This window comes from Triticum aestivum, chromosome 5B (assembly GCF_018294505.1).
Source record: "Triticum aestivum cultivar Chinese Spring chromosome 5B, IWGSC CS RefSeq v2.1, whole genome shotgun sequence".
Classification (NCBI taxonomy): Eukaryota; Viridiplantae; Streptophyta; class Magnoliopsida; order Poales; family Poaceae; genus Triticum; species Triticum aestivum.
In genome coordinates, this window is record NC_057807.1 from 417,725,366 (window position 1) to 417,751,020 (window position 25,655).

General features: G+C 48.1%; 2 protein-coding genes across 2 annotated transcripts; one reads left to right on the top strand and one right to left on the bottom strand.

Annotated features, from left to right (window-relative positions):
• Nucleotides 1–8,447: 8,447 nt before the first annotated feature.
• LOC123116271 (F-box protein At1g10780) lies at nt 8,448–10,287 on the top strand. Its single transcript, XM_044537252.1, has 3 exons — nt 8,448–9,311; nt 9,435–9,715; nt 9,816–10,287. The coding sequence occupies exons 1-3, from the start codon at nt 8,531–8,533 to the stop codon at nt 10,050–10,052; spliced, it is 1,299 nt and encodes a 432-aa protein (XP_044393187.1). The 5' UTR covers nt 8,448–8,530; the 3' UTR covers nt 10,053–10,287.
• A 1,748-nt stretch (nt 10,288–12,035) lies between these two features.
• LOC123116272 (alpha carbonic anhydrase 7) lies at nt 12,036–15,691 on the bottom strand. Its single transcript, XM_044537255.1, has 7 exons — nt 15,436–15,691; nt 14,601–14,806; nt 14,326–14,432; nt 13,249–13,360; nt 12,992–13,162; nt 12,860–12,910; nt 12,036–12,733 (listed from the first exon to the last, which is right to left on the bottom strand). The coding sequence occupies exons 1-7, from the start codon at nt 15,623–15,625 to the stop codon at nt 12,650–12,652; spliced, it is 921 nt and encodes a 306-aa protein (XP_044393190.1). The 5' UTR covers nt 15,626–15,691; the 3' UTR covers nt 12,036–12,649.
• Nucleotides 15,692–25,655: the final 9,964 nt, after the last annotated feature.

Consider the following 25,655-nt stretch of genomic DNA (forward strand, 5'->3'; position numbering starts at 1 on the left):
CTAGCTGCTATGTATGCCCAGTCCAAAAAGTTCGAATCCTTCTCCAGTACGCCTTGGGCCTCCTTTTATATGTCCTAGGGTCGCCATAGTGGCATAGAGAAGGTGTAAAGTAGCTACAGCGCATATGCTTATCACTGACGTTGTAGGACAAAACGCATTAAATGTGTTGCTTACGTGCCCTCTAACTTTATCGAGGACGGAAATAGAACCCGTCCCGTCTGTCACCGCCTCACCCCGTCTCGACACGCATCCAAGATAATGCGGCATGCAGCTCCAAGCTGACTGGCTAGCCGCTACATTGGAGTGGTGGCAGGATCTTCACGAAGATTTGCATGCTACCATGCAGGTGCTTGCCTAGTTTGCAGGCTGGTCACTGTGCTGGAACGGTCGCAGGGCGATGGAATCTTGTTGTGTGCGAGCCTCGCTGTGGCATCGCAGTCGTCCCCGGCAAGAATCTTGCCGGGGCCTTGCAAGTCGTCCCCAGTAAGGGCCTTGTCAGGGATTTCGTCCTCTAGTCTTCACAAAGATCTCCATGCCACCAGTCTTCACAAAGATCTGCCTGCTACTACGCATGTGTCCCCGAGTCTTAGTCTTGACGTTTTGTATGGTGTCAAAGCTCTCAACCTCAAGGGTGGTGGTCTTGTCAGTGCTTCGCAAGCTGCCCCGGCAAGGATCTCGCCGGGGGTCAAGCTTGTGTTCTCCTTTGTGTTTACTGGCTTGAATGTCGTCTTGTATTTTGCCTTCAACTGCCCCGTCAAGCCTCACCACAAGTGCAGCTAAAACTGCCCGTGCACAAGTAAGGGGTACAAAAAGGGACGACTTATGTACACTTACACTCTATAACCTAGTACAAATAATTTTACACTAGAGTTGAACTAGCTCTATAACCTAGTACACATAACTTTACACTAGCGTTGAACTAGGGCTATAAGCTAGTGCAAATCATTCTACACTATAGTTGAACTAACTCTATAACCTATTACAAAAAAATTTACACTATAATTGATCTAACTCTATAACCTAGTACAACTCATATTACACTAGAGTTGAACTAGATCTATAACCTAGTACAAATAATTTTACACTAGTGTTGAACTAGCTCTATAACCTATTACAAATAATTTTACACTAGAGTTGAGTTATGTCTATAACCTAGTTCAAATAATTTTACACTTGATTTGAACTAGCTCTATAACCTAGTACAAATAATTTTAGACTACAATTGAACTAGCTCTATAACCTAATACAAACATTTTACACTGGAGTGTAACTAACTCTATAAACTAGTAAAAATAATTTTATACCAATATTGAACTAGCTCTATAACCTAGTACAAATAACTTTACACTATAGTTGAACTAGCTCTATAACGTAGTACAAATAATTTTACACTAGAGCTGAACTAGCTCTATAACTTAGTACAAATAATTTTACACTAGCGTTGAAGTAGGTCTATAACCTAATATAAATAATTTTACACTAGAGTTGAACTAGCTCTATAACCTTGTACAAATAATTTTACACTAGCATTGAACTAGGTCTATAACCTAATATAAATAATTTTACACTAGAGTTGAACTAGCTCTATAACCTTGTACAAATAATTTTACACTAGAAAAGTAGAAATGAACTAGCTCTATAACCTAGTACAAATAATTTTACACTGGTAAACCTTATGTCATGCACTTATGGGAAAATTGCTACTGTCATACAAAACTCTGCGCTTGGAGGCCCAACACGAGTCTAAAAGAATAAAGTTGTGTAGTAGACATCAAGGGCCGTCGGGAAAAACATGTCCTTTCAGCCCCAATCCATGAATCACTCGCGGGTACTCTACGAGCCGAACCAACTTTAGTCACCACCTGTAATGTATGTATGTATGTATGTATGTATGTACGTATATACCCATGATCAGCTACCGAGTGATCACAGCCCGATAGTATAGCATGGCAGACACAAGAATGTAGTGCCACTAATGATAAACTAGCAACCTATACTAAGCATGTAGGATTGCAGGTAAAGGTATCAACAATTGTAGCAACAATGACAGGCTATGCAACAGAGTAGGAGCTATCGAATCAACAACAGTAGCAAATCTAATGCCAGAATAAGAGAGAAGAGAGTGGGTGATATCTGGTTGATCAAAGGGGGTTTACTTGCCTGGAAGCTCAGTCGAGAGGGAGGGGTTGTCAACACCGTAATCGTACAGGGTAGCTGCGGCGTCAGTCACAGTGTCTAACGAGAGAAGAGGGGGTAAAATAAATAAATATAATGCAAACATATGCATGATGACGCATGGCATGACAATGAGTGGTGCTAGGTGTGCCCTAACGCGGTAATAGGTGATATCGGCAAAGGGGGAATCATCCGGAAAAGTATCCTCGGTGTTTGGCATTTTCGGACGCATGGTCCGGAGGGGGACAGTCACAGGTTCGCTATGCTAGGGACGTGTGGCGAATGAACAAACTGCATATTCGGATTCATCTTGTTGTTTTGAGCAACTTTCATGTTCAAAGTATTTTCATCTGACTAACGGTTTATTTTATATTGTTTTCCAAGTTTTAATTCACTTTTAGAATTAATTTAATTAGAAATTGCAATTACGATGTCAGTGTGATGTCATCATGATGTTAGCAGGACCAAAGGTTGACTAGGTCAACCCTGGCAGGTGGGACCCGTTCGTCATTACCTATTTATTTAATTAACAACTAATTAGCCCAACTAAACAGATCAATTAGGTTAATTAACTATAAACAGAACTACTTAATTTAATTAGTTAATTTTTATTATTGTTATTTTTCTAACCGTTCTAGGGCAGGGGCCCACTTCTCATAGGCCCAGGGGCGGGCCCCAGCTTGTCATAGGCCCCTGGGGCCATAGTGGGCGTGGGCGACGGGCACAACTCGAACGAGCGACGGCGAAACGGGCGCCCATTAACGGGCGAACCCAGGCGGCGACTGCGGCGGCCGACGACGGCGCGTAGCGAGCGAGGCGACGGGCAGGGGTCTTGGCACAGTGGAGCAGCGGCGCGCGAGGCATGGCGGCAGTCGGGTGAAGAGGGCATCGGTGACGCTAGGCGAGCGGCGATGCGGTGCGCGGTTGCTGAAGCAGTAGGCAGCAGGGGGAAACGGCCACGGGCGTGGCGAGTGACAAGGCGTCGGGGGCGAAGCCACGGCGAGGCCACGGCGAGGCAGGCTTGAGCGGCATGGCAGACGGCGCGACGGGGCAAGGTAGGCGGAGCGGGAGCGGGGCGGGTCGCTGCGGTTGGCGGGCGCAGGGTACAACGACCAAGCACGAGGGCGCGAGCGCGAGGGCGTGCGGTGGTGCGCCGAACGTGGAGAGCAGGGCCGCGGTGTGGCCAGCGACGGCTACGGGGCGTGGCGGGCGCGGTGGGGCTCGGCGAGCCCTAGGCGTGGTATCTGCGGGTGAGGGTCAGGGGCGCGCGACGGCGCGGTGGCCGGAACGGGCGATGGAGAGGGGAGAGGGGGAGGCGCTCACGGATGATGCAGGGGATCGGGGCGGCGAGGCGCGATGCGACCAGCGAGGAGGTGGATGAGGAGGCGAGGAGGCAGTCCGGCCAGGTGGCTCCGGAGACAACAGTCCGACGACGGGATCCGGGCGGCATCGAGCGGCGGCGTTGGGCCAATGCATGAGTGCCCCGATCCGATTTGGATCGGGGGGGGGGGGGGGGGGGGGAGAGCGACGTGGGGGAGTGGAAGCGAGTGGGTTAGGGTTTCAGTAGTAGGGGGTTGTAGGCGTGGTTGGGCCGGGGGAGAGCTGGACTGGCCTGGGGGTGGGCCAGCTGGCCCACTTGGCCCAGGGAAGAGGAGGGTCTTTCTTTTGTTTTGTTTTGTTTTTCCTTTTTATTTATTTTTCTTTTCTATTTTCTTTTAGTTTCCTTTTATTTTTGTTTCGGCAAAATACCAAAATGGCACCTAATTTGATGTTACCAAATATGCCACTGCCACATGAACTTGCTACTCAAACTAAAATAGTTTCGTAACTATTTAATATTTAAAAAATATTTAAATAATAGTTTTGCAATAGTTTTATTCATCTTATAGTATTTAAATATTTTATAAAGGTGTGGTTTCTCCACCATAATTACCTATGCATTATTTGGTTCATTCCGAACATTTTAGTTTTAATATTTGAAAACTTATATTGCTTGCTTGATTTTGAATTTGAATTTGAATCTGTTTCTAATCAACGCGAGTTTATCAGCAGTAACCGAGGTGACGTGGCATCAATTGCAAAGGTTCACTATAGCTTAATTATCCGGACGTCACATGAACACTTCACTAGAGCTTGCAAACAAAAAAAACTTTAGATATCAAATATCTTTTAACCTATGTTTGTTTCTGAAAACAATTTTCATTTCCAAGAATATCACATAATTATCCCAAACATTTTGAAGTTTCGGTTTCTCGTAAGCAAGCAAACCATAATGTAATTCTAGCCTTTTGGATTAAAGGACATGAGTCTCGTCATCCATAGCATTAGCAAGAGAGTATTGTAAACATGCAGTGGGACAAAATCCTTCTTGGCATTTTTAGAGGACGTTCCTCTCAATCATAAATATTCAACAAGATAAATAACATCTAATCAATTTTAACAACAAAGGTGGAACCATGAGCCATAATTCTACAACTATAATGTCAGCTACACATAGAATTTGTCCATAATTAATTTGCACTAGTGATTAAACTTAATTAACTCATACATAATTGTGCTCCCACTCAAAGCAATATCTCCCATAAATGATTTTAAGTGATTCACGACCCTGATCTGATTCACAGCTATTGATGTGGATATCACTGATGACGTGAACTTCAACCGGTACGCGAATCTTTGCCGATCATATCTCCATATGACTCTTGTTCATCTTTCGATGTTTCATGCTCCAAGCTCAGAACAATTCTTCCAGAACTTTGAGACAACCAAGTGCTATCTGCATACATGGTCTAGCCATCCCCGTCTTACACCTCACAACCCGTTTGTACTCATGTGCACATGATGCACTCCAGAATGCTATGTGTTATAAACGAACGCAACACTTGGAAGAGCACATTTTAACTTGATATTTACTGTGAGAGATCACCCTAATAATTGACTACTATGCAATCAAAGGGTGCAAACAACAAAGGGATAAACATCTTAGGCAATTCATAATAGTGTTATATGGTATAGCCCTGGGCGCCGGGAAGTCTTCACGGTCTTCTTGAATCTTTAGTTGAAACATCGCTGTGGCGGTAGAAAAATCATTGCGTGGCAGCCGTTTCAAAAACGCTGCCATGGCGGCAATTTCAGTAAACGTTGACCTGACAACTGTTTCAAAAACGTTGTTGTGGCACCAATTTTAGAAAACGGTGTCGTGCCACGAAAATTTTAGCACCTCCTCCCGGTGCCTAGTGAAGCTCCGAGTCTTCCGTGTACACTTGCCACCATCACCTGTAACCTGTAGGCTATCTCTGCATCTATTATATTATAAAGTGGCAATCCCGTGGCTCGAGACATCATGCCGTGATGTGCAGGCCACTTAACATTACAACATATAATCAACTCACATATAAACTCATTATCATGATGAAGGCTATGCCACATCATATAATAACTTGCGAAATCAAGTTAGACGTCCTCTAACCGGTTTGAATTTTTTTAATTACGTGGCTTATAGGGTTTCCGGATAACACTGGCTACCTACATACACAATCAAGGCGATAATTCTTGTTGCTAGATTAACTTTTGAGGTGTGTGAGGGAAGGGACTTAACTAAAAATCTCTAGCCCCACACTAAACTAGTCAAGTATGCATGACCCCCTAGAAGATCGTTCATCTTCATCGCCCTGTTGTGTTTGCAACGGTTCACTATTCTTGACTATGATGAAGCCCAAAGAACTATTAGCAGATCGTCGACAGCAAGAGCCGATCGATTGTCAGAACTTTGTACAAAGCTACATCATGCCACCACTGAACTGAACCGAAGCAACACTCGAGGGAACACATAGTAAGAACATCAAACCCTCACATCCACATGTGATCTAGATCAAAACATGCATCTACTCATAGAACCACTTATGATGCCACCACTGGGAAACGTAGTAGAAAACAAAAAAATGCCCTACGATCATCCAGGAACAATATGAAGATGCATATAAGGTTTGGATCACGATCATTCCGACTCTAGAGTGTAGCGGCAAAAGACGAGTCGGTGTAGACCGTACTTGGAGTCCCTCGTACCGTAGATGAACGATCCCGTGAACTGCCCACGAATGATCCCTCGTACGGAAGACCGAAAGCACAACCTCTCTTTTGGGTATCTACTAATTATTAATGAAGTATATTAAAAATAATAAAGATGTATAAAAGATTCTTCTATGTGGTATATGATGAGCGGGAGTACATACTTCCAGGAGTACACAACCTGGCCTCCCTGGCCTAATGCAGCAACAACAATGCAAATCGTATTCCTTAATGGAGGCGTCATATTGATGAGTACACTCCTTTACCACTCACCAACGTGTATTTGCTATTGCTTGTGGACATTCTCTTGGTAGCACTTGGCATAGAGACCATGTATTTGTGGTTGGCAACCTACCATAACATGCAATTTCCATTTTTCTTTTTAGGGGTGTACAGTCGTGTAATACGTGGCTATATGCACCCTTAGTTGGCGCATAATTTAGAGGTAATGGATGTTTCACTTTATAAGAAAAACATTTATAGAAAGCACTATGGGAAACAACTTTGTTTGTATCACTTTCTGGGTGCGCCTCAGAGTGACGATGCCATGCCCTCGAGGTGTACCAGCGGAAATAGGATTTAGCCCGTTGGCCACGGGTGGCCCAGGCTCACGATGCACACTGTAGCGCATCATCAAACTTGACGTACAAGAAAAGACATCTAGAAGACCCGGTGCAATCTTGTAGGATTAAGCTAGATCATAACCTACCCGGATACATGTAAACCCTAGCCTCAGCCCCCTATATAAGGCAAGAGAAGAGGCATCTGTGCGGCCCTCTTCGACCTTTCCATAGCTACCTGATCCTAGCGATCTCACCATTGCACACCAAACCCTAGTTCTCATACGAGGATATATCCATATTACACATCAAAGTAGGTGTAGGTATTACCGTGATAGTCAGGGCCCGAACTTTGGTAAAAGTTTTGTGCAGTGCCCCATCATGAATACTATCGGGTTTATATCACAACACATAGTGACAATGCAAAAGGCTTGCGGTGGCAGTGAATGTCATTGCATTTGAAAAAAAGAAGAGAAATGGCATGACACTAAAGATAGAAGTCTGGTAAATTATGGGTTCTATAGTCATAGTGCATAAACAATTATTATAGTTCTTTTGAGTATATAGTCACAACATGGTTGTAAGGTTTCATAAATCCCTATTCGGTCCCACCCTAACCGAATATGTGCTTCTGTCAATTTTTCTTTCTTTCTAGTGCTTCACATGCAGACATGTATTATTACATAGCTTTTGAAAGCGCCCGCAGACATGTATTTTATACGTAAAACTTTTTGTCCATGAGATAATGCGCACACAACTGTCTAGGATGCACAACTAGTTGCACAGATTCTTAATACAACACATTGATTCGACATCCTGACATCCTATGCATGATCCACCGACATGACACGGTTTTCTTATGAGAATCATAAATTCACAATACCAACACATGACAAAACATCATAAAAAACACATAGAAGATATACTAAAACAACACATACACTTGTGTTCTTTCTCATCCATCCTTGTTCATATCCGCTCTGTCGTGCGGTCTCCTTCGTCACTTTCCCTTTTTGTCTTTCTTGCATGGTTGCCCTCTCTCTTCTTTGCCGTCCCCCACTTCCACGCGTCACAGATCTGCCACCACTGGTGGCTTCAAGTCGGGACTATTTGTTAGGCATTTTCTTTGAGTCCAAGACACGCCGGCATTGAACAACTGGCTATTAGGTCGCCGTTGAGGTTAGCCGGTCATCAACCCCTTCTTCATCCTCTCAGCTCCCAAGAATTCCTTTTGAGGGGATACTTAGTTTTTTTTTTTGTTTTTGAGACAGAGCATTCCACGTTTTCTTTAGAATGAGCCACGTTTGAGAAGGCATTCATCAGAGAGAAAAAGAGAAGGCATTCGGTAGTTATTTTTTCTTCTGAGCATTAGGCATTCGGTAGCTAGTTTTGTACAGAAGAATGCAGCCGGTTCAGGCCCATGGCCCAGCCTCAAGAATGACCTAAAATTTCTGCACGCCGCCGCCGCGCCGCGCCGCTACCCCTGAAACAGCCAAGGAAACCCTTGCCCCATTTCAAACTCGCGAAACCTCCCGAATCCGAGCGAACGCCGCACCAAACTTGAAAATTTTGGCCTCACAACGGGCGGGCTCCCGACGCAGCCTCCCACTTTCCTCCCGGTTTAAATTTCAAACCCCCCTCATTCCCCACAGGCAGACGCGCCCCCCCCCCCCTCCCCCACAACACTCGCCTGCTGATCTGACCATCTGTCCGATCCGCCGCCACCCATGGCGATGGAGTGCGACGACTGGGGCGACGGCGGCGGCGACATGAACGCCGTCCCGGACGGCGTGGTGCAGCACATCCTGTCGATGCTCAGCAACGTCCGCGACGTGGCGGCGTGCGCCTGCGTCTGCCGCCGCTGGCGCGACTGCGTCCCCTACCTCCCGGCGCTCTTCTTCCCGCGGAACGCCTTCGACGCCGCCGCCGTGGGCGGGGGCGCCGCGGACGAGGCCATCGGCCGGATGGTGGCCGCCGTCTCGCGGCTCAGGGAGCTGGTCATCTACTGCCCCTTCTCCATGGCCCGCCTCCCCGCTTGGCTCGCCATGCGGAGCGCATCGCTCCGGGTGCTCGAGCTGCGGATGGACGCGGCCGCCGACAAGGAGGCGGCGGGCGGCGGTCACCTGGACTGCGTCGCCCTGGCGACGGGTCTGGAGGAGCTGAGGCTCTGGGGGGTGCTGATGACCAACGCGCCGGCGTGGGGCCGGCTGCAGCAGCTCCGCGTGCTGGAGATCGTGGGCGCGCCGCTGCGGGATACCGCGATCACGGAGACCGTCGCCGCGTGCCCCAACCTCACCGACCTGTCGCTGCTTGGCTGCGACTGCTCTGGCGATGTATCCATCCAGCTCTCTATGCTCCAGCGGTGCCGCCTCGACTTCCTCGGCGGCGGCAACTGCTCGCTCTTGCTCTCCGCGCCCCGCCTCGAGTCACTCGAGGCCCAGGGCTTCACCTGGATCAGTCTGCGGGGCGGCCACAACCTCCGCCGCCTATCGATCGCCAAGAGCACAGGTGCGCAGCATACCTCGAAATCGAGATCGATTTCGAATCATCTGCCGCATCGTCATAACTTTGCAAGATTGTGTTGTCCGGATGCAATAAATCATGTCGTGAATTGTGATGAAAATGATGCAGGGAGGGTGTATAAGGTGGACACCGGGAGGCTCCCAGATCTGGAATACCTCTCGCTGCGCGGTGTCCAGTGGAGCTGGGCCGCCGTCAGCTCGGTGTTGCAGTGTGCGAGCGAGGTGAAGCACCTTGTGATGAAGATTGAATTCTGCGGTGATTTTGATGTGCTCCAGCCGTTCCCAGAGATCGATTTGGTCGATTTCTTCAACGGCCACCCCAAGATCACCAAGTTTGAGATCCATGGTGCCATGTTTGCTGCTCTGTGCCAGAAAAACAGCCTGAAAAACGTGAGTGGCACGCCGCCTTTATTGCTCTATTGTAACATCATATACTAATATTAGCATGACTTGTGTGACCATGGTTAATTCCTGTGATTTCTCAATGAAGTTGGATTCAAGGTTCTGCATCCCTTGCTTGGAAGAGCTTTTGATCACGGTGCGCTCGCCTCTCAATGCTGAACAGAAGCTGAGCACTCTTGAATCGCTTGTGAAGTACAGTGTCAAGCTCCAGTCAATGGTCATCCGAATCTCACAGATGAAGAATTGCCATGATGCTGCTGACGATTTCTTTGAGGAGATATGTAAGTTCAAGTACATCAACTACAGGAAAGTGCGGATTGAATAAAAGGAGACCCTGTGTGATTTATTCTTCAGTCAATTTGATTGAGGACTTCATTTTTTTTACCATATTCCCTGATTTTGATTGTTGTCATTACTGGAGGATGCATGTTTAGCCCTCTTGAATAACTTTGGAGTTGTGTTGTCTAGTTGATTGATATTCATCTAGTCGATGGTTTGATGACTAGAACTTGTTGAAACAATTTTGATTAAATAATTGAGGACTTCATTTTTCCTCGTCATATACCCTGCTTTGAATTATCCACATTGTTGATGGAGGATGCCTTTTAGCAATTTTAAGTAATTACTAAAGTTATGTTGTTTACATCATGTATTCATGTTCATCTGGTTGATAGTGTGGTGACTACTCCTCCTGATAAGACTATTTTGATTTGGTTGATGTACTTGGAAGCTCCTCAAACATTTCTATCCTTATTGAACAATTTTGTGCATGGAAACTCTTATACATGAACATCAGTGCGTGTATTAACTTGATTCTTTTTATTTTTCACTATTTATTGATTTACCAATTTAGATCCATTGAGATGACTTTACATTCCATGGCTGTTTATTTTGGAACAATTTAGATACTTGTGAATTTAGTATATTTCTGTTAGAATAGTTTCTCCGTGGTCTGCGATGAGTATATGCTTACCACTAGGGAAGTCTCTACGGAATACCAAAAGAGTAATGTGTACTCCCTTTGTTACGAAATACTTGGAAGTTTTAGGTTTGTTCCTAACTCAAACAATTTTAAGTTTGACCAAGTGTATAGAAAAAATATTCTAACATCTAAAACATCAAATTATTCTCAATGTTTTATCATAAATATATTTTCGTACTATATATGGTTATTATTGTAGATGTTGGTATATTTTTCTATAGACTTGGTCAAACTTAAAGTTGCTTGACTTGGGATAAACCTAGAACTTCAAATATTTTGAGACAGGGGAGTATATTCTACCCAGGCATCACTCCAATTAAGTAACAATAGCCTTGTGGTTGGTTTTGTTGTTCTGTCAATCATTGGTAGTAATCACTTGGATACCACCAAAAAGATGTGAATTCAGTTTTGATTTTGAATTATGCAACAATATTAAAACATCGAATCTTCTGGATTACAATTGCACTCCAATTTAGGATATAAATAGTTTTGTGCTTGGTTTTGCAAAAGAACAAAAAAACTATCTATTGTAGGTGGTGATCGGTGGACACCACCAAACATATGTAGATTTAGTTTTGATTTTAAATTCCACAAATGAATTAAAGTTCACATACTGAATGGTAATCTCCCAAATTATAACTGTACTCTAATTTAGGAAACAAAATAGCTCTATGCTTGTTTCTGTTATATCTTGTCAATTATTGGCGGTAACCGTTCGAATTCCATTAGAAAAGATGTGAATTTAGTTTAGGTCTTGAATTCTGTAGCCAAATTAAAGTAGTCACATATTAAATGTTGAATCTCATGGATTCCAACTGTAGTCCAGTTTAGAAACAGAATGGCTGTCTGTTTGGTTATGTATTTTATTTGTCAATTATTGGAGGTAACTGGCCAGATACCACCAAAAAGATGTGAATTCAGTTTCGGTCTTTTTCTTTTTGTGGGGAATTCAGTTTGGTCTTGAATTAGGTAGCTAAATTAAACTAATCAAATGTTGAATATTAAATCTTTGTGTTCCAATTATGCTCTAGTTTAGGAAACAAAATAGCTTTGTTATGATCCTTTTTCGCGTTTATGTTTTGTGCTAACTGCTCGTCAAGTGGTGTTGGCGGTAACTATTGGAGTGCCGCCAAAAAGTTGTCAATTTATTTTTTATTTTTAATTTCGTAACTGGATTAAACCAGTCACGCGTTGAACCTTTTTTTGCGGGGGTCACACATTGAATGTTGAATCCCTTGGATTCCAACTATATTTTGGATATCTCTGTTCAACATATCAAATCTTCATAAAAACGTCCCCTACCGACCAGGTGAGCCCTTCACTCAGTCCAATAGAGAAATGCATACATAAATGATGATACATTTTCATGAAAAAGTTCTACTAGCAATAATTGGTTTACACCTCAACAAAAATAATACAAGGTGCAATATTGAAAGTTTTTCTCTCTCTAGCAATATGGCCCATGTTAAAAAAAATTGCATCTCTATTCCCCCATCTCTGCAACATAGCAGCAAAGAGATGAAGAAAATCCATGATATCCACCATTGGGTCCGCTGTTTCGCCGTCCACAGCTGCAGCTTTAACTATAATGGAAATTTGACCGCCAAAAAATATATATCAGCAGATGAAATTACTGACCCATCGGCTCGTAGGTGTATTACTTTGCACCAGTTATCCCGAATTTCTACCGTAAAAGGAAGGTATTCTGAAATTCTTCCTTTTGTGAGTATTCCGCACTACCTCCGCAACTAAACATAAGACGTTTTTGAACTGCAAACACGCCTTATATTTAGTTATAGAGGGTGAATGTGCTTATAGTTAAGCTCGGCTCAAACCTCCGAGCTGAATCGGAGGGCAAATGGAGCCACAACTCCACGGCCCTGGAGAGAATTACCCCTACTTAAGCTTTCTTCTCTTTCTTAATTGACACCCTTTGCTGGTCAATCTTTTGCTTCTTTGCCTTCGAAGTAGCGAACAACTCGACCATGGATTTTCTGAGCCGGCCGGGCATTTGGCTCAGGTTTCTGCGTCAAAGGGGAAATGATCATGGATTCACCAATGCAAATGATCATTCCAAGAGTGAAGTCAGATGAACCATGGTTCCTGTTCACTCGAGCATGCTCGCTAGCTTCGCGATCAAATTAACGTACCTCGCTCACCGACTCCATCATCTTGATATGCTCCTTTGATACGTGTTTCACCTGGCAGATAATTCAACGGCCGGTAATACACTCTCATGCTAAACAAAAGACACAGAGTAATTATTCGGTGCACGTACGTACCTTGCTCAGGATGTTCCAAAGAACCCCTTCGGTGCAAGGCGGAGTGGTGAGGGAGCCGTCGTATCTGTAGTAGCTCGAGGCCTTGTCGACCCAGACGGACGGATCAACGGGCTCCTTCACATCCTCGTTCTCGTTGTACTTGCCGGCGAGCCTCTTGAAATATGGCGCCAGCTTCATCAACATACACGCATATGTTATGTCAGCAAATTAAAGCTCACACCGTGAATTTTTGCATGGGGAGGCACGTACGTACGTACATCAGTCAGCGTCTTGTCGGGGTCGCCGGCCTCTTTGGTGGAGTAGAGCACGGAGACGACGGCGCGCGCCTTGCTGGAGTCCTCGTGAACCATGTGCAACTCCATGTCGAACCTGTCCTGACACCGCTAGCCAGTAAGTGCGTCTACAGCCGGACATTACTAATTTGAACCTTCAAACGCCCGCGGACACAACCGGACAGTAACCGGAGTGTACGTTTTGACTCCTCATATTTGCTGTCAAATAACCACGCCCCTCAAATTCTTCTATCATTTTTCCAGTCATTCCGTCGAGCACATTGCGTGCGAGCTCGCAGTGTACGTACGAGGCCAGCGGCTGCGCCAGCGAGTGGTTGTGGCCAGCGGATGCGGCGGCTAACAGCTAGCTAGCTAGCACGCTAGCACGGCTATGGGAGCATGGCGGCCAGCTCAAGCACGCACAGCTGGGTGAGTACGCGACCGCGACGGCAGTTGCTAGCACAACGGACATGCCGTGCTCCGGCCTGGGCGCGCACGAACTCCGGCCTGGGCGTGCGAGAGCTTCGGCTCGGCCGCGGCGCGCGAGAGCCCCGGCTCGGCCGCGGCGCGCGCGAGCTTTGTCCCCGGAGCGCACGAGCTCCGGCCTGGGCACACGCGAGCTCCATCCACGGCGCGCACGAGCTCCGGCTTGGGCACGGCGAGCTCCATCCCCGGTGCGCACGAGCTTCGGCTCGGCCACGGCGCGCGCGAGCTCCGTCTCTAGCGCGATGCAAGCTCCGGTGGCCTTCCTCCCTGATGCGGGCGAGTCCAGGCAGCCTACCTCCCCGCAGCAAGGCGCCGTGATCTTCTCGGCGCAGTGCCTGCAGGTGGGCCCGCAGCTGACGTGGAGCACTGCCCGGGCGTCGGGCAGTCTTATATTGCCTTCGTATTTGAGACGGGTGTAAGGTATACCGGTTAGTCCAGACGTTTAGTGAGGAAGCGATGAGTCCGATTGAGTCATTCTTTTAACCGGGTACTGACCGAACTGAGGTTTCGAATATTTTGAAGGGAAATTCTGTTACGAACTATCGATGTTGTGCTCCCTCTGGCATGGATGCTCACCTGGTGCCATTGGCGGTGTGCTCCGAGGGCACGTGCCAGTGCACCTGCTGGAGCACGTAATCCTTCTTCTCGATCGTCAACTTGCCATTCCCACCTTTCCATTGCAGCTACAAGACGACGACCACAACATTCATTTCTTTTCATTATACACAAGTAAAAATCTATCTTCGACAACAAGTACTCCCTCCGTCCGAAAATACTTGTCCGAGTATTTCCGGACGGAGGGAGTATACGTATACTGGTAAGGATTGTAGGGGTTTTGGAGAAGGAATTACGATGAAGTCGTGCCCGCGGTTTTCCAGTGTGCAGGCGCTTAACTTGTAGGTCTGCTCTAGAGGGCCCATGTCCTTGTTGATTTTCACCTTGCGGATGTTGATCGGGGACTGCTTCTTGCCGTCGCCACAGGCAGCCCATCCCTTATTCAGCTTGGCCCATTTGTCGGGCCCAGTTGGGTCTTTCTCCTTGTAGTTGAACAGAGCGTCTGTGCCAGCCAAATTAAGCATGGGCGTTACTAATTTCAAAAATAAAAACACGGGCGTTACTGATTTCGAACGACTATTCCGAGAAGAAGTCACATGCAAATTGCAAGCGAGTAAAAAACAAACGACAACATGCTCAAAATTTAAAATGGGCTTTGGACAAAAAAAAATCAGATATAACATTGGTTTTTGAACGAACAATTAAGAAACCAGAAGAACATGTAGAATTTCATGCCGGGAACGGTAATCTGTGTGCGCGCGTTGCCCTCCTACTACCTCCGTTCATGAACTGCTAGTAAAACATCTTATATTCAGGAACAGAGGGAGTAGTTTGCTATGCACGCACTTGAGGGTGGATTTTTATTTACTCAAAGATGAAACATCAAAGGAATACAAACATAATGAGCGCATATACGGCCTTTGCATATTTATGCACACAATCAACATCAACACACACATTACACTTAATAGAAGCTACCGTGGGCCAGTCCAGGCGTTGGCGCCATTGTTGATTCCGCACAAGAAAAGCAAAGGATAGCCAAGTGAAAGCAGGACGGCGGCTGGAGCGTGTCTCCGTCGAGCCGTCTCCGTTGATTGGTCAATGTTAAACTTTACCGGTGCATGCACTTACGAGAAGCTGCCGCCTGATCAGGCCCAGACGCAGGCGCATGGGCAGGTGCAGACGCCGGTCCAGACGCATGCTCTGGCGTTCGTGCCCGCGCCGGTTTAGATTCCACACATGTGAAGGCGAAGATCACAAGGATGGCTGACGTGAAGGCAGGGCCGGCGGCTCGAACATGTCTCCGGCGGGCCGTCTCCATTGGTCGGTCAATGGCAGCCAATCGACCACGAGCTTGAACCGACCCATCGGAATATGATCGAGAGAGAATTAGAGAAAGCAGCGACAGCTGAGCCCGCGCGAGAGGGAGGCCTTCAAAGTAGGACGCGGGTAACTAGCGGACCTCACGTATCTTTAGACTTTAGCATGGTCCGGTTCATGTTCCTGCGACCTGTGTGTACATCGGACGATGTAAACATCGGACCGGGCAACCGCTACGTATGACCAAGCTGACCACTAAGTATGAAATGATGCCATTGAGGCGTAGAATGAATATAGTGTGGTGTGGGTGCCGATGACATGTCGTGGCAGGTCTACCACATGAATGATCACCATGCATGCGCGATCGAACCACGCCACGCACACACGTCATGCTATTTTTTTGACAGGGTAAAAAAATCCCAAAAGAAGTTTCAAGGGCTAAAAAATATGTTTCTCAATCTATTAACCATATCCCTCTCTTTATTTACTATTCAACCAGCTTTACATCAGCCCTTAGCCAAATTGCTATTTTATGAGCAACACATTAAGGCCTGTTTGGTTCCAATAAGTCACCTGACTTATAAGTCAGGTGACTTAAAACCAGTGACTTATAAGTCACGTCTGTTGGTTGTCACCTGACTTATAAGTCACCTGACCACATCTTCCCACACCAATGCATAACATGAAGGTGCCGGGACCCATGCAAAAGGGGATGCCTTATAAGTTTTAAGTTGGGGTGGAGCAACTTGTGACTTATAAGTTGAGGTGACTTATAAGTTGGGTCTGTTTGACAAAATAAGTCATTTTTTTCTTCATTTTTTGACTTATAAGTTGGTGACTTATTTGGAACCAAACAGGCCCTTAGCCTCCTAGGTACACAAACGAGGTATAAAGGGAAGCCACACGCAATATGATAGCAGTCATCAAAGATTTCAGCCGCTGGACTCACATACCGCCCTCCTCCATCCATCGTATTGATAACCTTAAGATTATTTGAATTGACAGTAACCTTATTGTGGCCGATTATTTGTGCTAGGCAAAGACCATATTGCACTGTAGTCGCTTCAGCAGATAGCACATCGGAGAAGAAGTTAATTTGCCAGTTCCCTGCATTTATAATTTTACCCCTATCATCTTGAATAATTGCACCAACTGTCCCCTTAAGAAGGTCCGGATCAAAGGAAGCGTCCACATTGAGCTTAACATGTCCATTAGGAGGTAGCATCCATCCTCCCAATTTCCTCTTAGCTTTTGGCTGCGTTGCGGAAGCGTAATTTGGTGTCAACCCAAATCATCGATATTATAGAGTAGAGAGACGACCGGTCTGCCTTTCAGCACACATTCCACGCACACCATCGACAAGACTAGTTTTGAGGTCAACCATAAGAGTGTCATTGTCATCACATCTTCTCGAGCAAGCCACTCAAACTTCATCACAACCAACCACTAAAGTAGTGACCTGCGCAAACAACCATACCAAATGTGTGCTGGTCTTGCCAAACAATTAGCTACTCGCGTTGACGGCTAGGCAACTCCGAGTTCGATGATCCATGCCATTCAAGGCTCGCACGACGGAGGTTCAGTGCAACTAGACCGTCCATCACTTGTCACCGTCACCACCAGGACCACACAACAACTTCGACTCCATAGCAATAGAACAAAAGCACGAAGACTCGACAAACATGCCAAAAAATCGAGTACCAATACGTCATCACGACCCAAATACCGAGTTCAGCATCATTGCCACAACAACCACAACGGCAAACCTTCTGCATCGGCCGTTGGGTGCCCACCGACTACATGCCATGCAACTCCAGGAAAAGTATAGGAGGGATCAAAGATCTTCAAAATGGCACACCAAAGGACAAATTAAGGTTGAAAACAATGCCGCCACCTCACCCGACACCATGATCTTAGCTTTCGCCAGAAGAACAAGAGTCGGGGTGGAGGATCGAAGAACCACAACCAGCCCAATGAGCCAAGCAAAACCTTCGCCCAGAGCATCACCACCACCCAACATCCCTAGACAAATGACTTAAGGACGAGCCACCAGTATCCAATCGTAACCGACCACGAGCATCAGGGGCGGACTCAACCCAAAAAGCAAATGGGGGCCCAAGCTGAGTGGGGCCTGTCGGTGTCAAAACCGGCAAATCTCGGGTACGGGGGCCCAAACTGTGCGTCTAAGGATCAATAGTAATAATGGAGAAGGGACACGGTGTTTACTCAGGTTCGGGCCCTCTTAATGGAGGTAAAACCCTACTCCTGCTTGATTATATTCGAGGGTATAGGGGTTACAAGAGTTGATCTACCACGAGATGATTCGGCTAACCCTAGATAGCTAGCCTAGCAATGTTATGATCCCGCCTCCGATCTAACCCTCCGGTTTATATAGACACCGGAGGGGCTTAGGGTTTGTACAAAGTCGGTTTTACAGAAAGAAACAATATATCCAGACACCTATACTTGCCATCCACGCATGTGAGAGTCCCCACCGGACACGAGAGATAATCTTCTGTCTTGTATCTTGACGGCCCATCAGTCCGGCCCACATCTGTAGACCGGACGCCCGAGGACCCCCTAATCTAGGACTCCCACAGTAGCCCCTGAACCAGTCTTCAATGATGATATATTCGTCGCTCAGATTGTCTTCGGCATTGCAAGACGGGTTTCTTAAAGAATACACATCGGCTTTCCTCTGTAAAAGAATTGTATCCGGCATTTCACAATAAATACAACCATTAGCCGCGAAGGCATGATATATAAAAAATGAGAACAATGTCTTTTACTGACAACTTTTCCGGCGAAGCGTCAGACTTGACCTTTCGGCATTTCGAACCGTTTCACACCCCGCGTTCCGTGTTTCGAGGCCATGCCTCATTGGCATGTCCTGTCAAAACAGAGATCGTGCCCACTTAATACGAGATTACATATCAATGATATTTGGGTAATCCAACCGACTGCAGCGCATACCCACATCGGGAACAGACGAGGTTTTAAAGCTAGGGGTGTGGGCGCTCGATATTCACAGCTTATATAAACGGGTAATGATTCATCTTTTCTATCCCACGCCTTCTTCCTTCCTTCGCCTCCCTATCTCCGAGCTCTAGCGCCCGAGCCTGGACACCTCCCACTGCCACCAATCTCTCCAGTCATGTTCGGATCCGGCTTTCAGGGCAAGTGGGTGGCCTCCTCCATTAGGGAGAAGGACATCAAGGATCTCCAGGATGCGGGGTACCTGAGTATGGACATCTCGTACAGGATCCCTGCCAAGAAGCAAGTCATCCCTACCCCGAAGCCCGGCGAAAGGGTGGTATTTATCCCCCACTTCCTCCACGGACTAGGGTTTCCACTTCACCCTTTTGTCCGTGGCCTCATGTTCTATTACGGGCTAGATTTCCATGATCGAGCCCCAAACTCATTCCTCCACATCTCGATGTTTATCGTCGTGTGCGAGGCGCTCCTCCGCATTCCCCCCCACTTCGGCTTCTGGCTCAAAGTCTTCAACGTGAAGCCAAAGGTGGTGGACGGGCAGCACGCAGACTGCGGAGGTGCGATGGTGAGCAAACTCCCCAACGTCACCTGGCCCAAGGGGGCCTTTGTGGAAACTATGAAGATATGGCAGTAGGAGTGGTTCTACATCACTGAACCTCGTGGCACCAACTGGGCGGCCACTCCTGAGTTTAGATCCGGACCCCCAATGCGGCTCGCGTCGTGGATCAACAAGGGTCTGAACTGGGGGTCGGCCGACGAGGTGATGATGCTGCAAAAGCGCATCAAAAATATGATAGCAAAGAACACCAGCCTCACTAGCGTGGTTCAGGTGATGCTGTTCCGCCGGACCCTTCCTTGCGAGCGCCGACCTCTCCATATGTGGGAGTTCAATCCAGAAGGGCCGTAGGCCCTGCAGTGATTCTTTGGCACAATGCACGAAGATATCTGGAGGTTGCTTTTCAAGGCCTAGAAGTCGTGGTCAGAGAGAACTGACGACATCAGCCTCGACTGTACTCATCCAGCCTCCCCGGTAAGTTTCAATTTCCGAACATAACTTAGTTAAAAAAATCACAGGGGTGTATTGAGACTTTCATACTTTAAACAGGGATGGACGAAGAAGGCGGAGCGGATCAAGTGTCCAGCTCCACTGCCCGAAAACCCAGCTGATCCTCTATTGACAAGGATGTTCGTTTGGCGCCGTACCAGGCACCTGAGAAGAAAACCAAGAAGAGGGGCAAGGAGGCCAAAAATGTCCCCCACCGTAAAGGTCCCTCGGATACTATGTCTATGGAGTTCGAAGCCCTCTCCTCCCACGAGGGAGATGAAGACGAAAAGGAGGAGGAGGAAGAGAGCAATTCTCCCCCTAAGGGGAGGAGGAAGAAAAGGGCGGCTTCCACAGACCAGAAGTGGAGGCGTCCAAATGGGGGAGAGTATCTCTCACGGACGACTCGGATTCGGATGCCGAAGTCATCCCCGACCATCGCCCCAGGTCGAAGCCTCCTGCAGAATCGTAAGTATCTCCAGATGCCTTACATACATCGGCATTTACAATTGTATTTTTTAACATACCGTATTGTGTTTCAGTCCGGCCGGCGACCTCCCCCAACTATCCTTATCTCCGGAGAATTTGCTAGAGCCGGGGATGGTGGAGAGCGAAACACCTCCGTGGGCCTCCCCGCCAACCGCCACGGGCGAAACCGAGGTTTTGTCCCGAAGAGTCTCTCCAGGCCATGGAGAGAGGCGGGAGGTCGTCAAGACGGCACCAGAGGGTAACACCTTGGCTGCCGAAGACATGGGGGGACCCACCCCCATGGAGACTGATAACGGGGGCCGTGACCAATCTGGCCCCCAGCCGAACACCATTTCGGAGACCCATACGGCTCCAGAATCGGGCCAATGACCCCCTTTGAAGGAGGGGGGAGTGTCAACTCCATCGGCGGCCTCCATCAATCCGGAGGTGCCAGATACTTTGGCAGAAGCACTTCGTCGTGCTTCCGTCGTGGAATAGCACCATACCCCTCATGTGTACGGTGGTTGAGAAGATTCAATCTGCCAAGAGTGGGCTGAACGAAGCTTTTACCAGCCTATTAACAGGCTTCGAGGTATGCGATGTAATTTTCTAACCGATTTTAATAAAGGAATATGTCTGTGTATAGATGGTAGCCCCTGAGACTCTGTCCGGTTTTGAAGAAGCCAGACAGAGGATCACATAGTGTTCGGAAGAGGTGACACTCTATTGTACAACAGGCTTCCCGGCTGGCGGCGAGCACCCAGTCCGCCGAAGTTTTCGAACTTATTCGGAAGCTGCGGCTGGCCGATGAAGAGGTTGTCCGCATTAATAAGCGGTTTGACGAGACGCAAGGTATGCGTTCATTGAGTATATATCTCCAATTGTATATGTGTTAATTATTTGAAACAGACTAAAAATGTTTTAACTGTGCCCGCAGTTGGCGCTGATGAGGTCGAGTCCTTCAAAAGTGCCCTTGCCGAAGCCTAGAAGGAGGCGAAGGCGAGCAAGGTGGCCGCGGACAAGGCAGTCAAAAGCTTATAGGAGGAGCAGACCACCTGCCAACGACATGAGGCGCGGGTGTGTGAGGTTGAAAAAGAGCTCACGGACGCCATTGCTAGATGCGAGTCCTTGGAGAAAACGAGTTCGGAGCAGGCCTCCGAGCTCACCAAACCCCGCGAGAGCCTGAAGGAAGCCCGGGATAATGCCGAGGATGCTCGCCAAGAGATCCAAGAGGCGAGGCGGATTGCGGCTGGTAAGTCCTTTATTATGCAGAGTAGGTATGCCAGTAGAGGATATATTTTACTAACCCGAGTTCGGAGTTCTCCAGGCGCCTTTGCCGACTTGCCAAGGAGCATTGCGGACGCCGCCACATTCTTCTGAGCCGAGGAGGGGAACTCAACGGAGAAGCTATTCTGGTCGCAGTATCTTGCGGCGGAGCTTCCAGGCCCCCTGAAAGTGTGTTATGTCATCTAGAGGGGGGTGAATAGGCGATTTTTATGAATTCTTCACTGAGGAATTTGCCGGTGAGGAAATTCCTTAGCGAAGAACTATTAGCAGCGGAATAAGTACTCAGAAGTAAGCATAACAGAATACAAGCATGGTCATCATGATGAAATGAAGACTAGCACAGAGTACAGAAAGCGTAATCACAGGATAACACAAGATGAAGACAATCAGACTGAAGAAATTGAACTGAGGAAATTGAGAAAGTCTTCAGTCAGAGTCTTCAAACACAGATATGAACAAGCACTCAACACAGTAATGAGGAAATGAAAGGGTTGAGGAAATAGAACCAGTAGGTTGGTGAAGACAATGATTTGGTAGACCAGTTCCAACTGCTGTCTCAGTTGTACGTCTGGTTGGAGCGGCTGAGTATTTAAACTCAAGGACACGTTGTTGGGGATATTACTACTAGGTGTGAACCGGCCTACCTGGGCCGGGTTAACTTCATTAGTAGTATAAAGGTGATTAAGCAGATGAAGGCCCAAGGCCTGTAGTCGGTTTAGAACCTGTAGCCGTAAACCGGCTTGATATGTAAACTTGTATTGTAAGATAGGAATAGAGAAAGACCAACCGGGATATGAATATGAACCGGTGTGGGACTCTATGAACCGACGGGCGTCACCCGTGTATATAAGGGGACGATCCGGCGGCGGTTCAAGGACAGACAACAACAACTCGAGCCTAGGCGAAGCTTGTTTGCTCCCTAGCCATCGAAACCACATCAAATCCATCACAACTAGACGTAGGCTTTTACCTTCATCGAAGGGGCCGAACTAGTATAAACCCTTGTGTCTTTGTGTCCGCTTTAACCCCTTCAAGTTAACCCGTAGCGATGGCTCCACGACTAAGTCCTTTCACAAGGACATCTGCCGTGACAAATCCACGACAGTTGACACCCACCGTGGGGCTATCGCACGACGGTTTGATGATCTTGGAGGGCAAGCTCAAAGGACTCGAAGGCTATGCTGTGGGCCGGATGACCAAGAGTCGTCGCGGCAAGCTCTACATCGACGATGCAGGATGGGGTCCCGAAGCCGGCTCGATCGAGTACGGGTACCGGGTCCCCTTTGGTGGCATACACGTTTTTATCGGCAAGATTGGTGAGCCTGGGCCTGAGCCGGACATCCGCACCGACCTCGTCGAGATGGCTCAGTGTGCGAGATCTACCCAGGATAAACCGGCCGTGAGACATGCCTTCGTGGGAGTCATCCACGGAGGAGAGCATGAGGACGAGTCAGAATACGATAGCGAGACCGTCGTCTATTCCGGCGACGAGTCCTCAATCGGAGAGACCGAATCATTGTACCAGTTGCAAGACGACTAGATCAGGGGCTGTTCCGATGGCGACAGTGTTCCGGACCCCCCAGATCAGATCAACCGGGTTGGAATATTCATGGCCGGCACGCAGGCGGCGAATCACTCTTCGACCGCAGCAGCAATGCTCTCCGAATTAGCAGCGGCAGCGGTAGCAAGGGCAGGAGGCCTTGTGCCCCCACCAGTTCAAGTTCTGTCTGACCTGTTTGACGCACTAGCGGTACTTATGGCAGAGGCCAATCCGGCGGATCAGGAGGCCCATGATGCGGAGATTGCAAAGGTGAGAGAGCAGATCGCACAGGCCAAAGCCGACCTGGCAGCAAAGAAGGACAGGATGGCCGCAGAGCGGGCCGCTTTGGACGCCCAGTCCTATAAGCTCATGCTCGACCAGAACGCATCACAGGAGGTCTTGAAGCGGAAGCACAGATCACGCCTGCCGTTAGGGTTCGACCCTCGAAATCTCTTTCACACTCCGGAGGCTGGAACCAGTAATCCGCCGGGGCACCGGGAGGTAAACCGGGTCGAGGCACCAGGGCCAGGAGCGACAGTTCAACCCCGCCTGATGGAACCTCCTCGGCAGAACATCGTGATTCCTCCATCGGTCCAGACACCTCCGGGTCATTATTCTAATCCTATGGACAATCTCGTCGCAGCTGCTGCATGATTAGAAGCTATCCCGATCGAAGGAGACTCTCCGCAAGCAATAGAGACGCGCCGGGTTAAGGAACTTCTCCGGACCGCTTTGATTCAGCAGGAGGCATATTCATACATCCGCGATCGGATTCATTCCACACCTCGTCCAAGCTGGAGCTATAGTAGGTGCCTGGATGAACCGGCCATATCAAGCAATGCGCGGGGCCGTGAAGCGGCCCGTGGCAACAACCTGGCCGGTGGTGTTCACGATGCTCAGGATGTAGTGGACCGGGCCCGGGCACAAAGGGAGGCCGAGTTAGCAGCACAGAACGAGGCGGATCAACTTACACCGGTTCGTCCTACCACCTCTGCCGGGCCAGGGGTCACATCTAGCTTGGGAGTGCCCTGTTTAGTCCCCGCTTTACGCAATGTACGCCTGCCCAAGGACTTCAAGGGCCCGCGCAAGGTGCCAAATTACACCGCTGATTTATCTCCAGAAGCGTGGGTAGAGAGTTATGAGATGGCAATGGAGATGCTGGATGTGGATGAGACTGCGTGTCTAAAGTACTTCACCATGATGCTTGAAGGCACAACCCGTACTTGGTTGAAGAGCCTGCCGCCTAATTCTATCAGTTCATGGGCCCAGTTGCGGACCCGGTTTATCCAGAATTTCAAAGATACGTGTAAGCAGCCTAAGTCCATAGTAGACTTGGCGGCTTGTGTTCAGGAGGATGGAGAGTCAACAACCCATTGGGTACGCCGCGTTTCTGAAGTCTTGCACTCGTCTGACAGGATCAATGCTGACTCTGCGATCTTAACCCTGGAGGGCAACTACCGGTTTAAGCCTCTAAAGTTGAAGTTGGGGCGTATGAAGCGGTTCTGTAATGACATGGGAACTCTCATGGCCGCTTTAGTGAAGTATGCTGATTCTGATAGTACCAAGGATCCCGAGACTGACGATGACGAAGCAGGGAAGGGAAAAAAGAATAGCAACTTTAAGGGGCATCAATACAAACCGGCGGGCCATGGAAACGGAGGCAAGCGTAAAGCGGATGGCAGCATGGACTTTGTGGTTAACACTAATGCGCAGGACAAGGGTCAGCGGCGTAGAGGTAAAGCGGCGAATCGTAATGGGGCTCCAAATCCTAACCCGGATTGCTTAAACTATTTGCTGAATCAGCCTTGCCCAAAACACGGGACGAAGGAGGCGCCGGCTAACCACCTCTGGAAGGATTGTTACATTATGCAGGAATTTAAAAACTCTAATGCCTTCCAGTATGACCGTGGGTCAGGTGGTGGCTCAGGATCCGGTTTCCATGGGCCGGGTCACGATGGAGCTTCCGGTTCAGGTTTCAATCAGGGCGGTAATAATAACCAGGATAACCAGAGCGGTCAAGGGGGTTACAACCAACAGCAGCAGCAACAGCGGTCGGGTTATCAGAGCCAGCCAAAACAGTTGAACAATGGGCAGTATCACGTTTTCACAACTAGCTTGGATAAGCGCGACCGGAAACTTCACAAGCGAGCAGTGAACTCTGTTGAACCGGCTGTACCGCGTTATTTACACTGGTCGGAGCAGCCTATCGTGTGGAGCAGGGAGGATCACCCCCCCCCGGGTTGACAATCCGGGCCAGTTGGCATTAGTGGTAGACCCTCAGGTGGGAGGTTATAAATTCACCAAGGTACTCATGGATGGAGGGAGCAGTATTAACATCCTGTACTATGAGACATTCCGCCGCATGGGGCTAACAGACAAGGATCTCAGACCGTCTAATACGGTGTTCCATGGTGTGGTGCCTGGAAAATCAGCGTATCCTGTTGGTAAGATAGCCTTGGAGGTGGCTTTTGGGGACGAGCATGATTCCCGATCTGAAACACTAACCTTTGAGGTAGTGAAAATTCGGAGCCCGTATCACGCCTTGTTTGGGCGGCCGGCTTATGCCAAATTCATGGCACGGCCTTGTTATATCTATTTGCAGCTCAAGATGTCGGGTTACAAAGGGACAATAACGGTTCATGGGAGCCGCAAGATTGCTTTGGAATGTGAGGAAGGTGATGCGGCCTATGCAGAGTCGGT

Coding starts and splice junctions, on each gene's coding strand:
- LOC123116271 (XM_044537252.1), top strand. CDS start 8,531: ATGGCGATGGAGTGCGACGACTGGGGCGACGGCGGCGGCGACATGAAC. Junction 9,312..9,434: donor ATCGATCGCCAAGAGCACAG/GTGCGCAGCATA, acceptor AAAATGATGCAG/GGAGGGTGTATAAGGTGGAC. Junction 9,716..9,815: donor AGAAAAACAGCCTGAAAAAC/GTGAGTGGCACG, acceptor TTCTCAATGAAG/TTGGATTCAAGGTTCTGCAT.
- LOC123116272 (XM_044537255.1), bottom strand. CDS start 15,625: ATGGAGACGGCCCGCCGGAGACATGTTCGAGCCGCCGGCCCTGCCTTC. Junction 14,807..15,435: donor TGATCAGGCGGCAGCTTCTC/GTAAGTGCATGC, acceptor TGGCTGGCACAG/ACGCTCTGTTCAACTACAAG. Junction 12,734..12,859: donor TGATGGAGTCGGTGAGCGAG/GTACGTTAATTT, acceptor CCTTTGACGCAG/AAACCTGAGCCAAATGCCCG.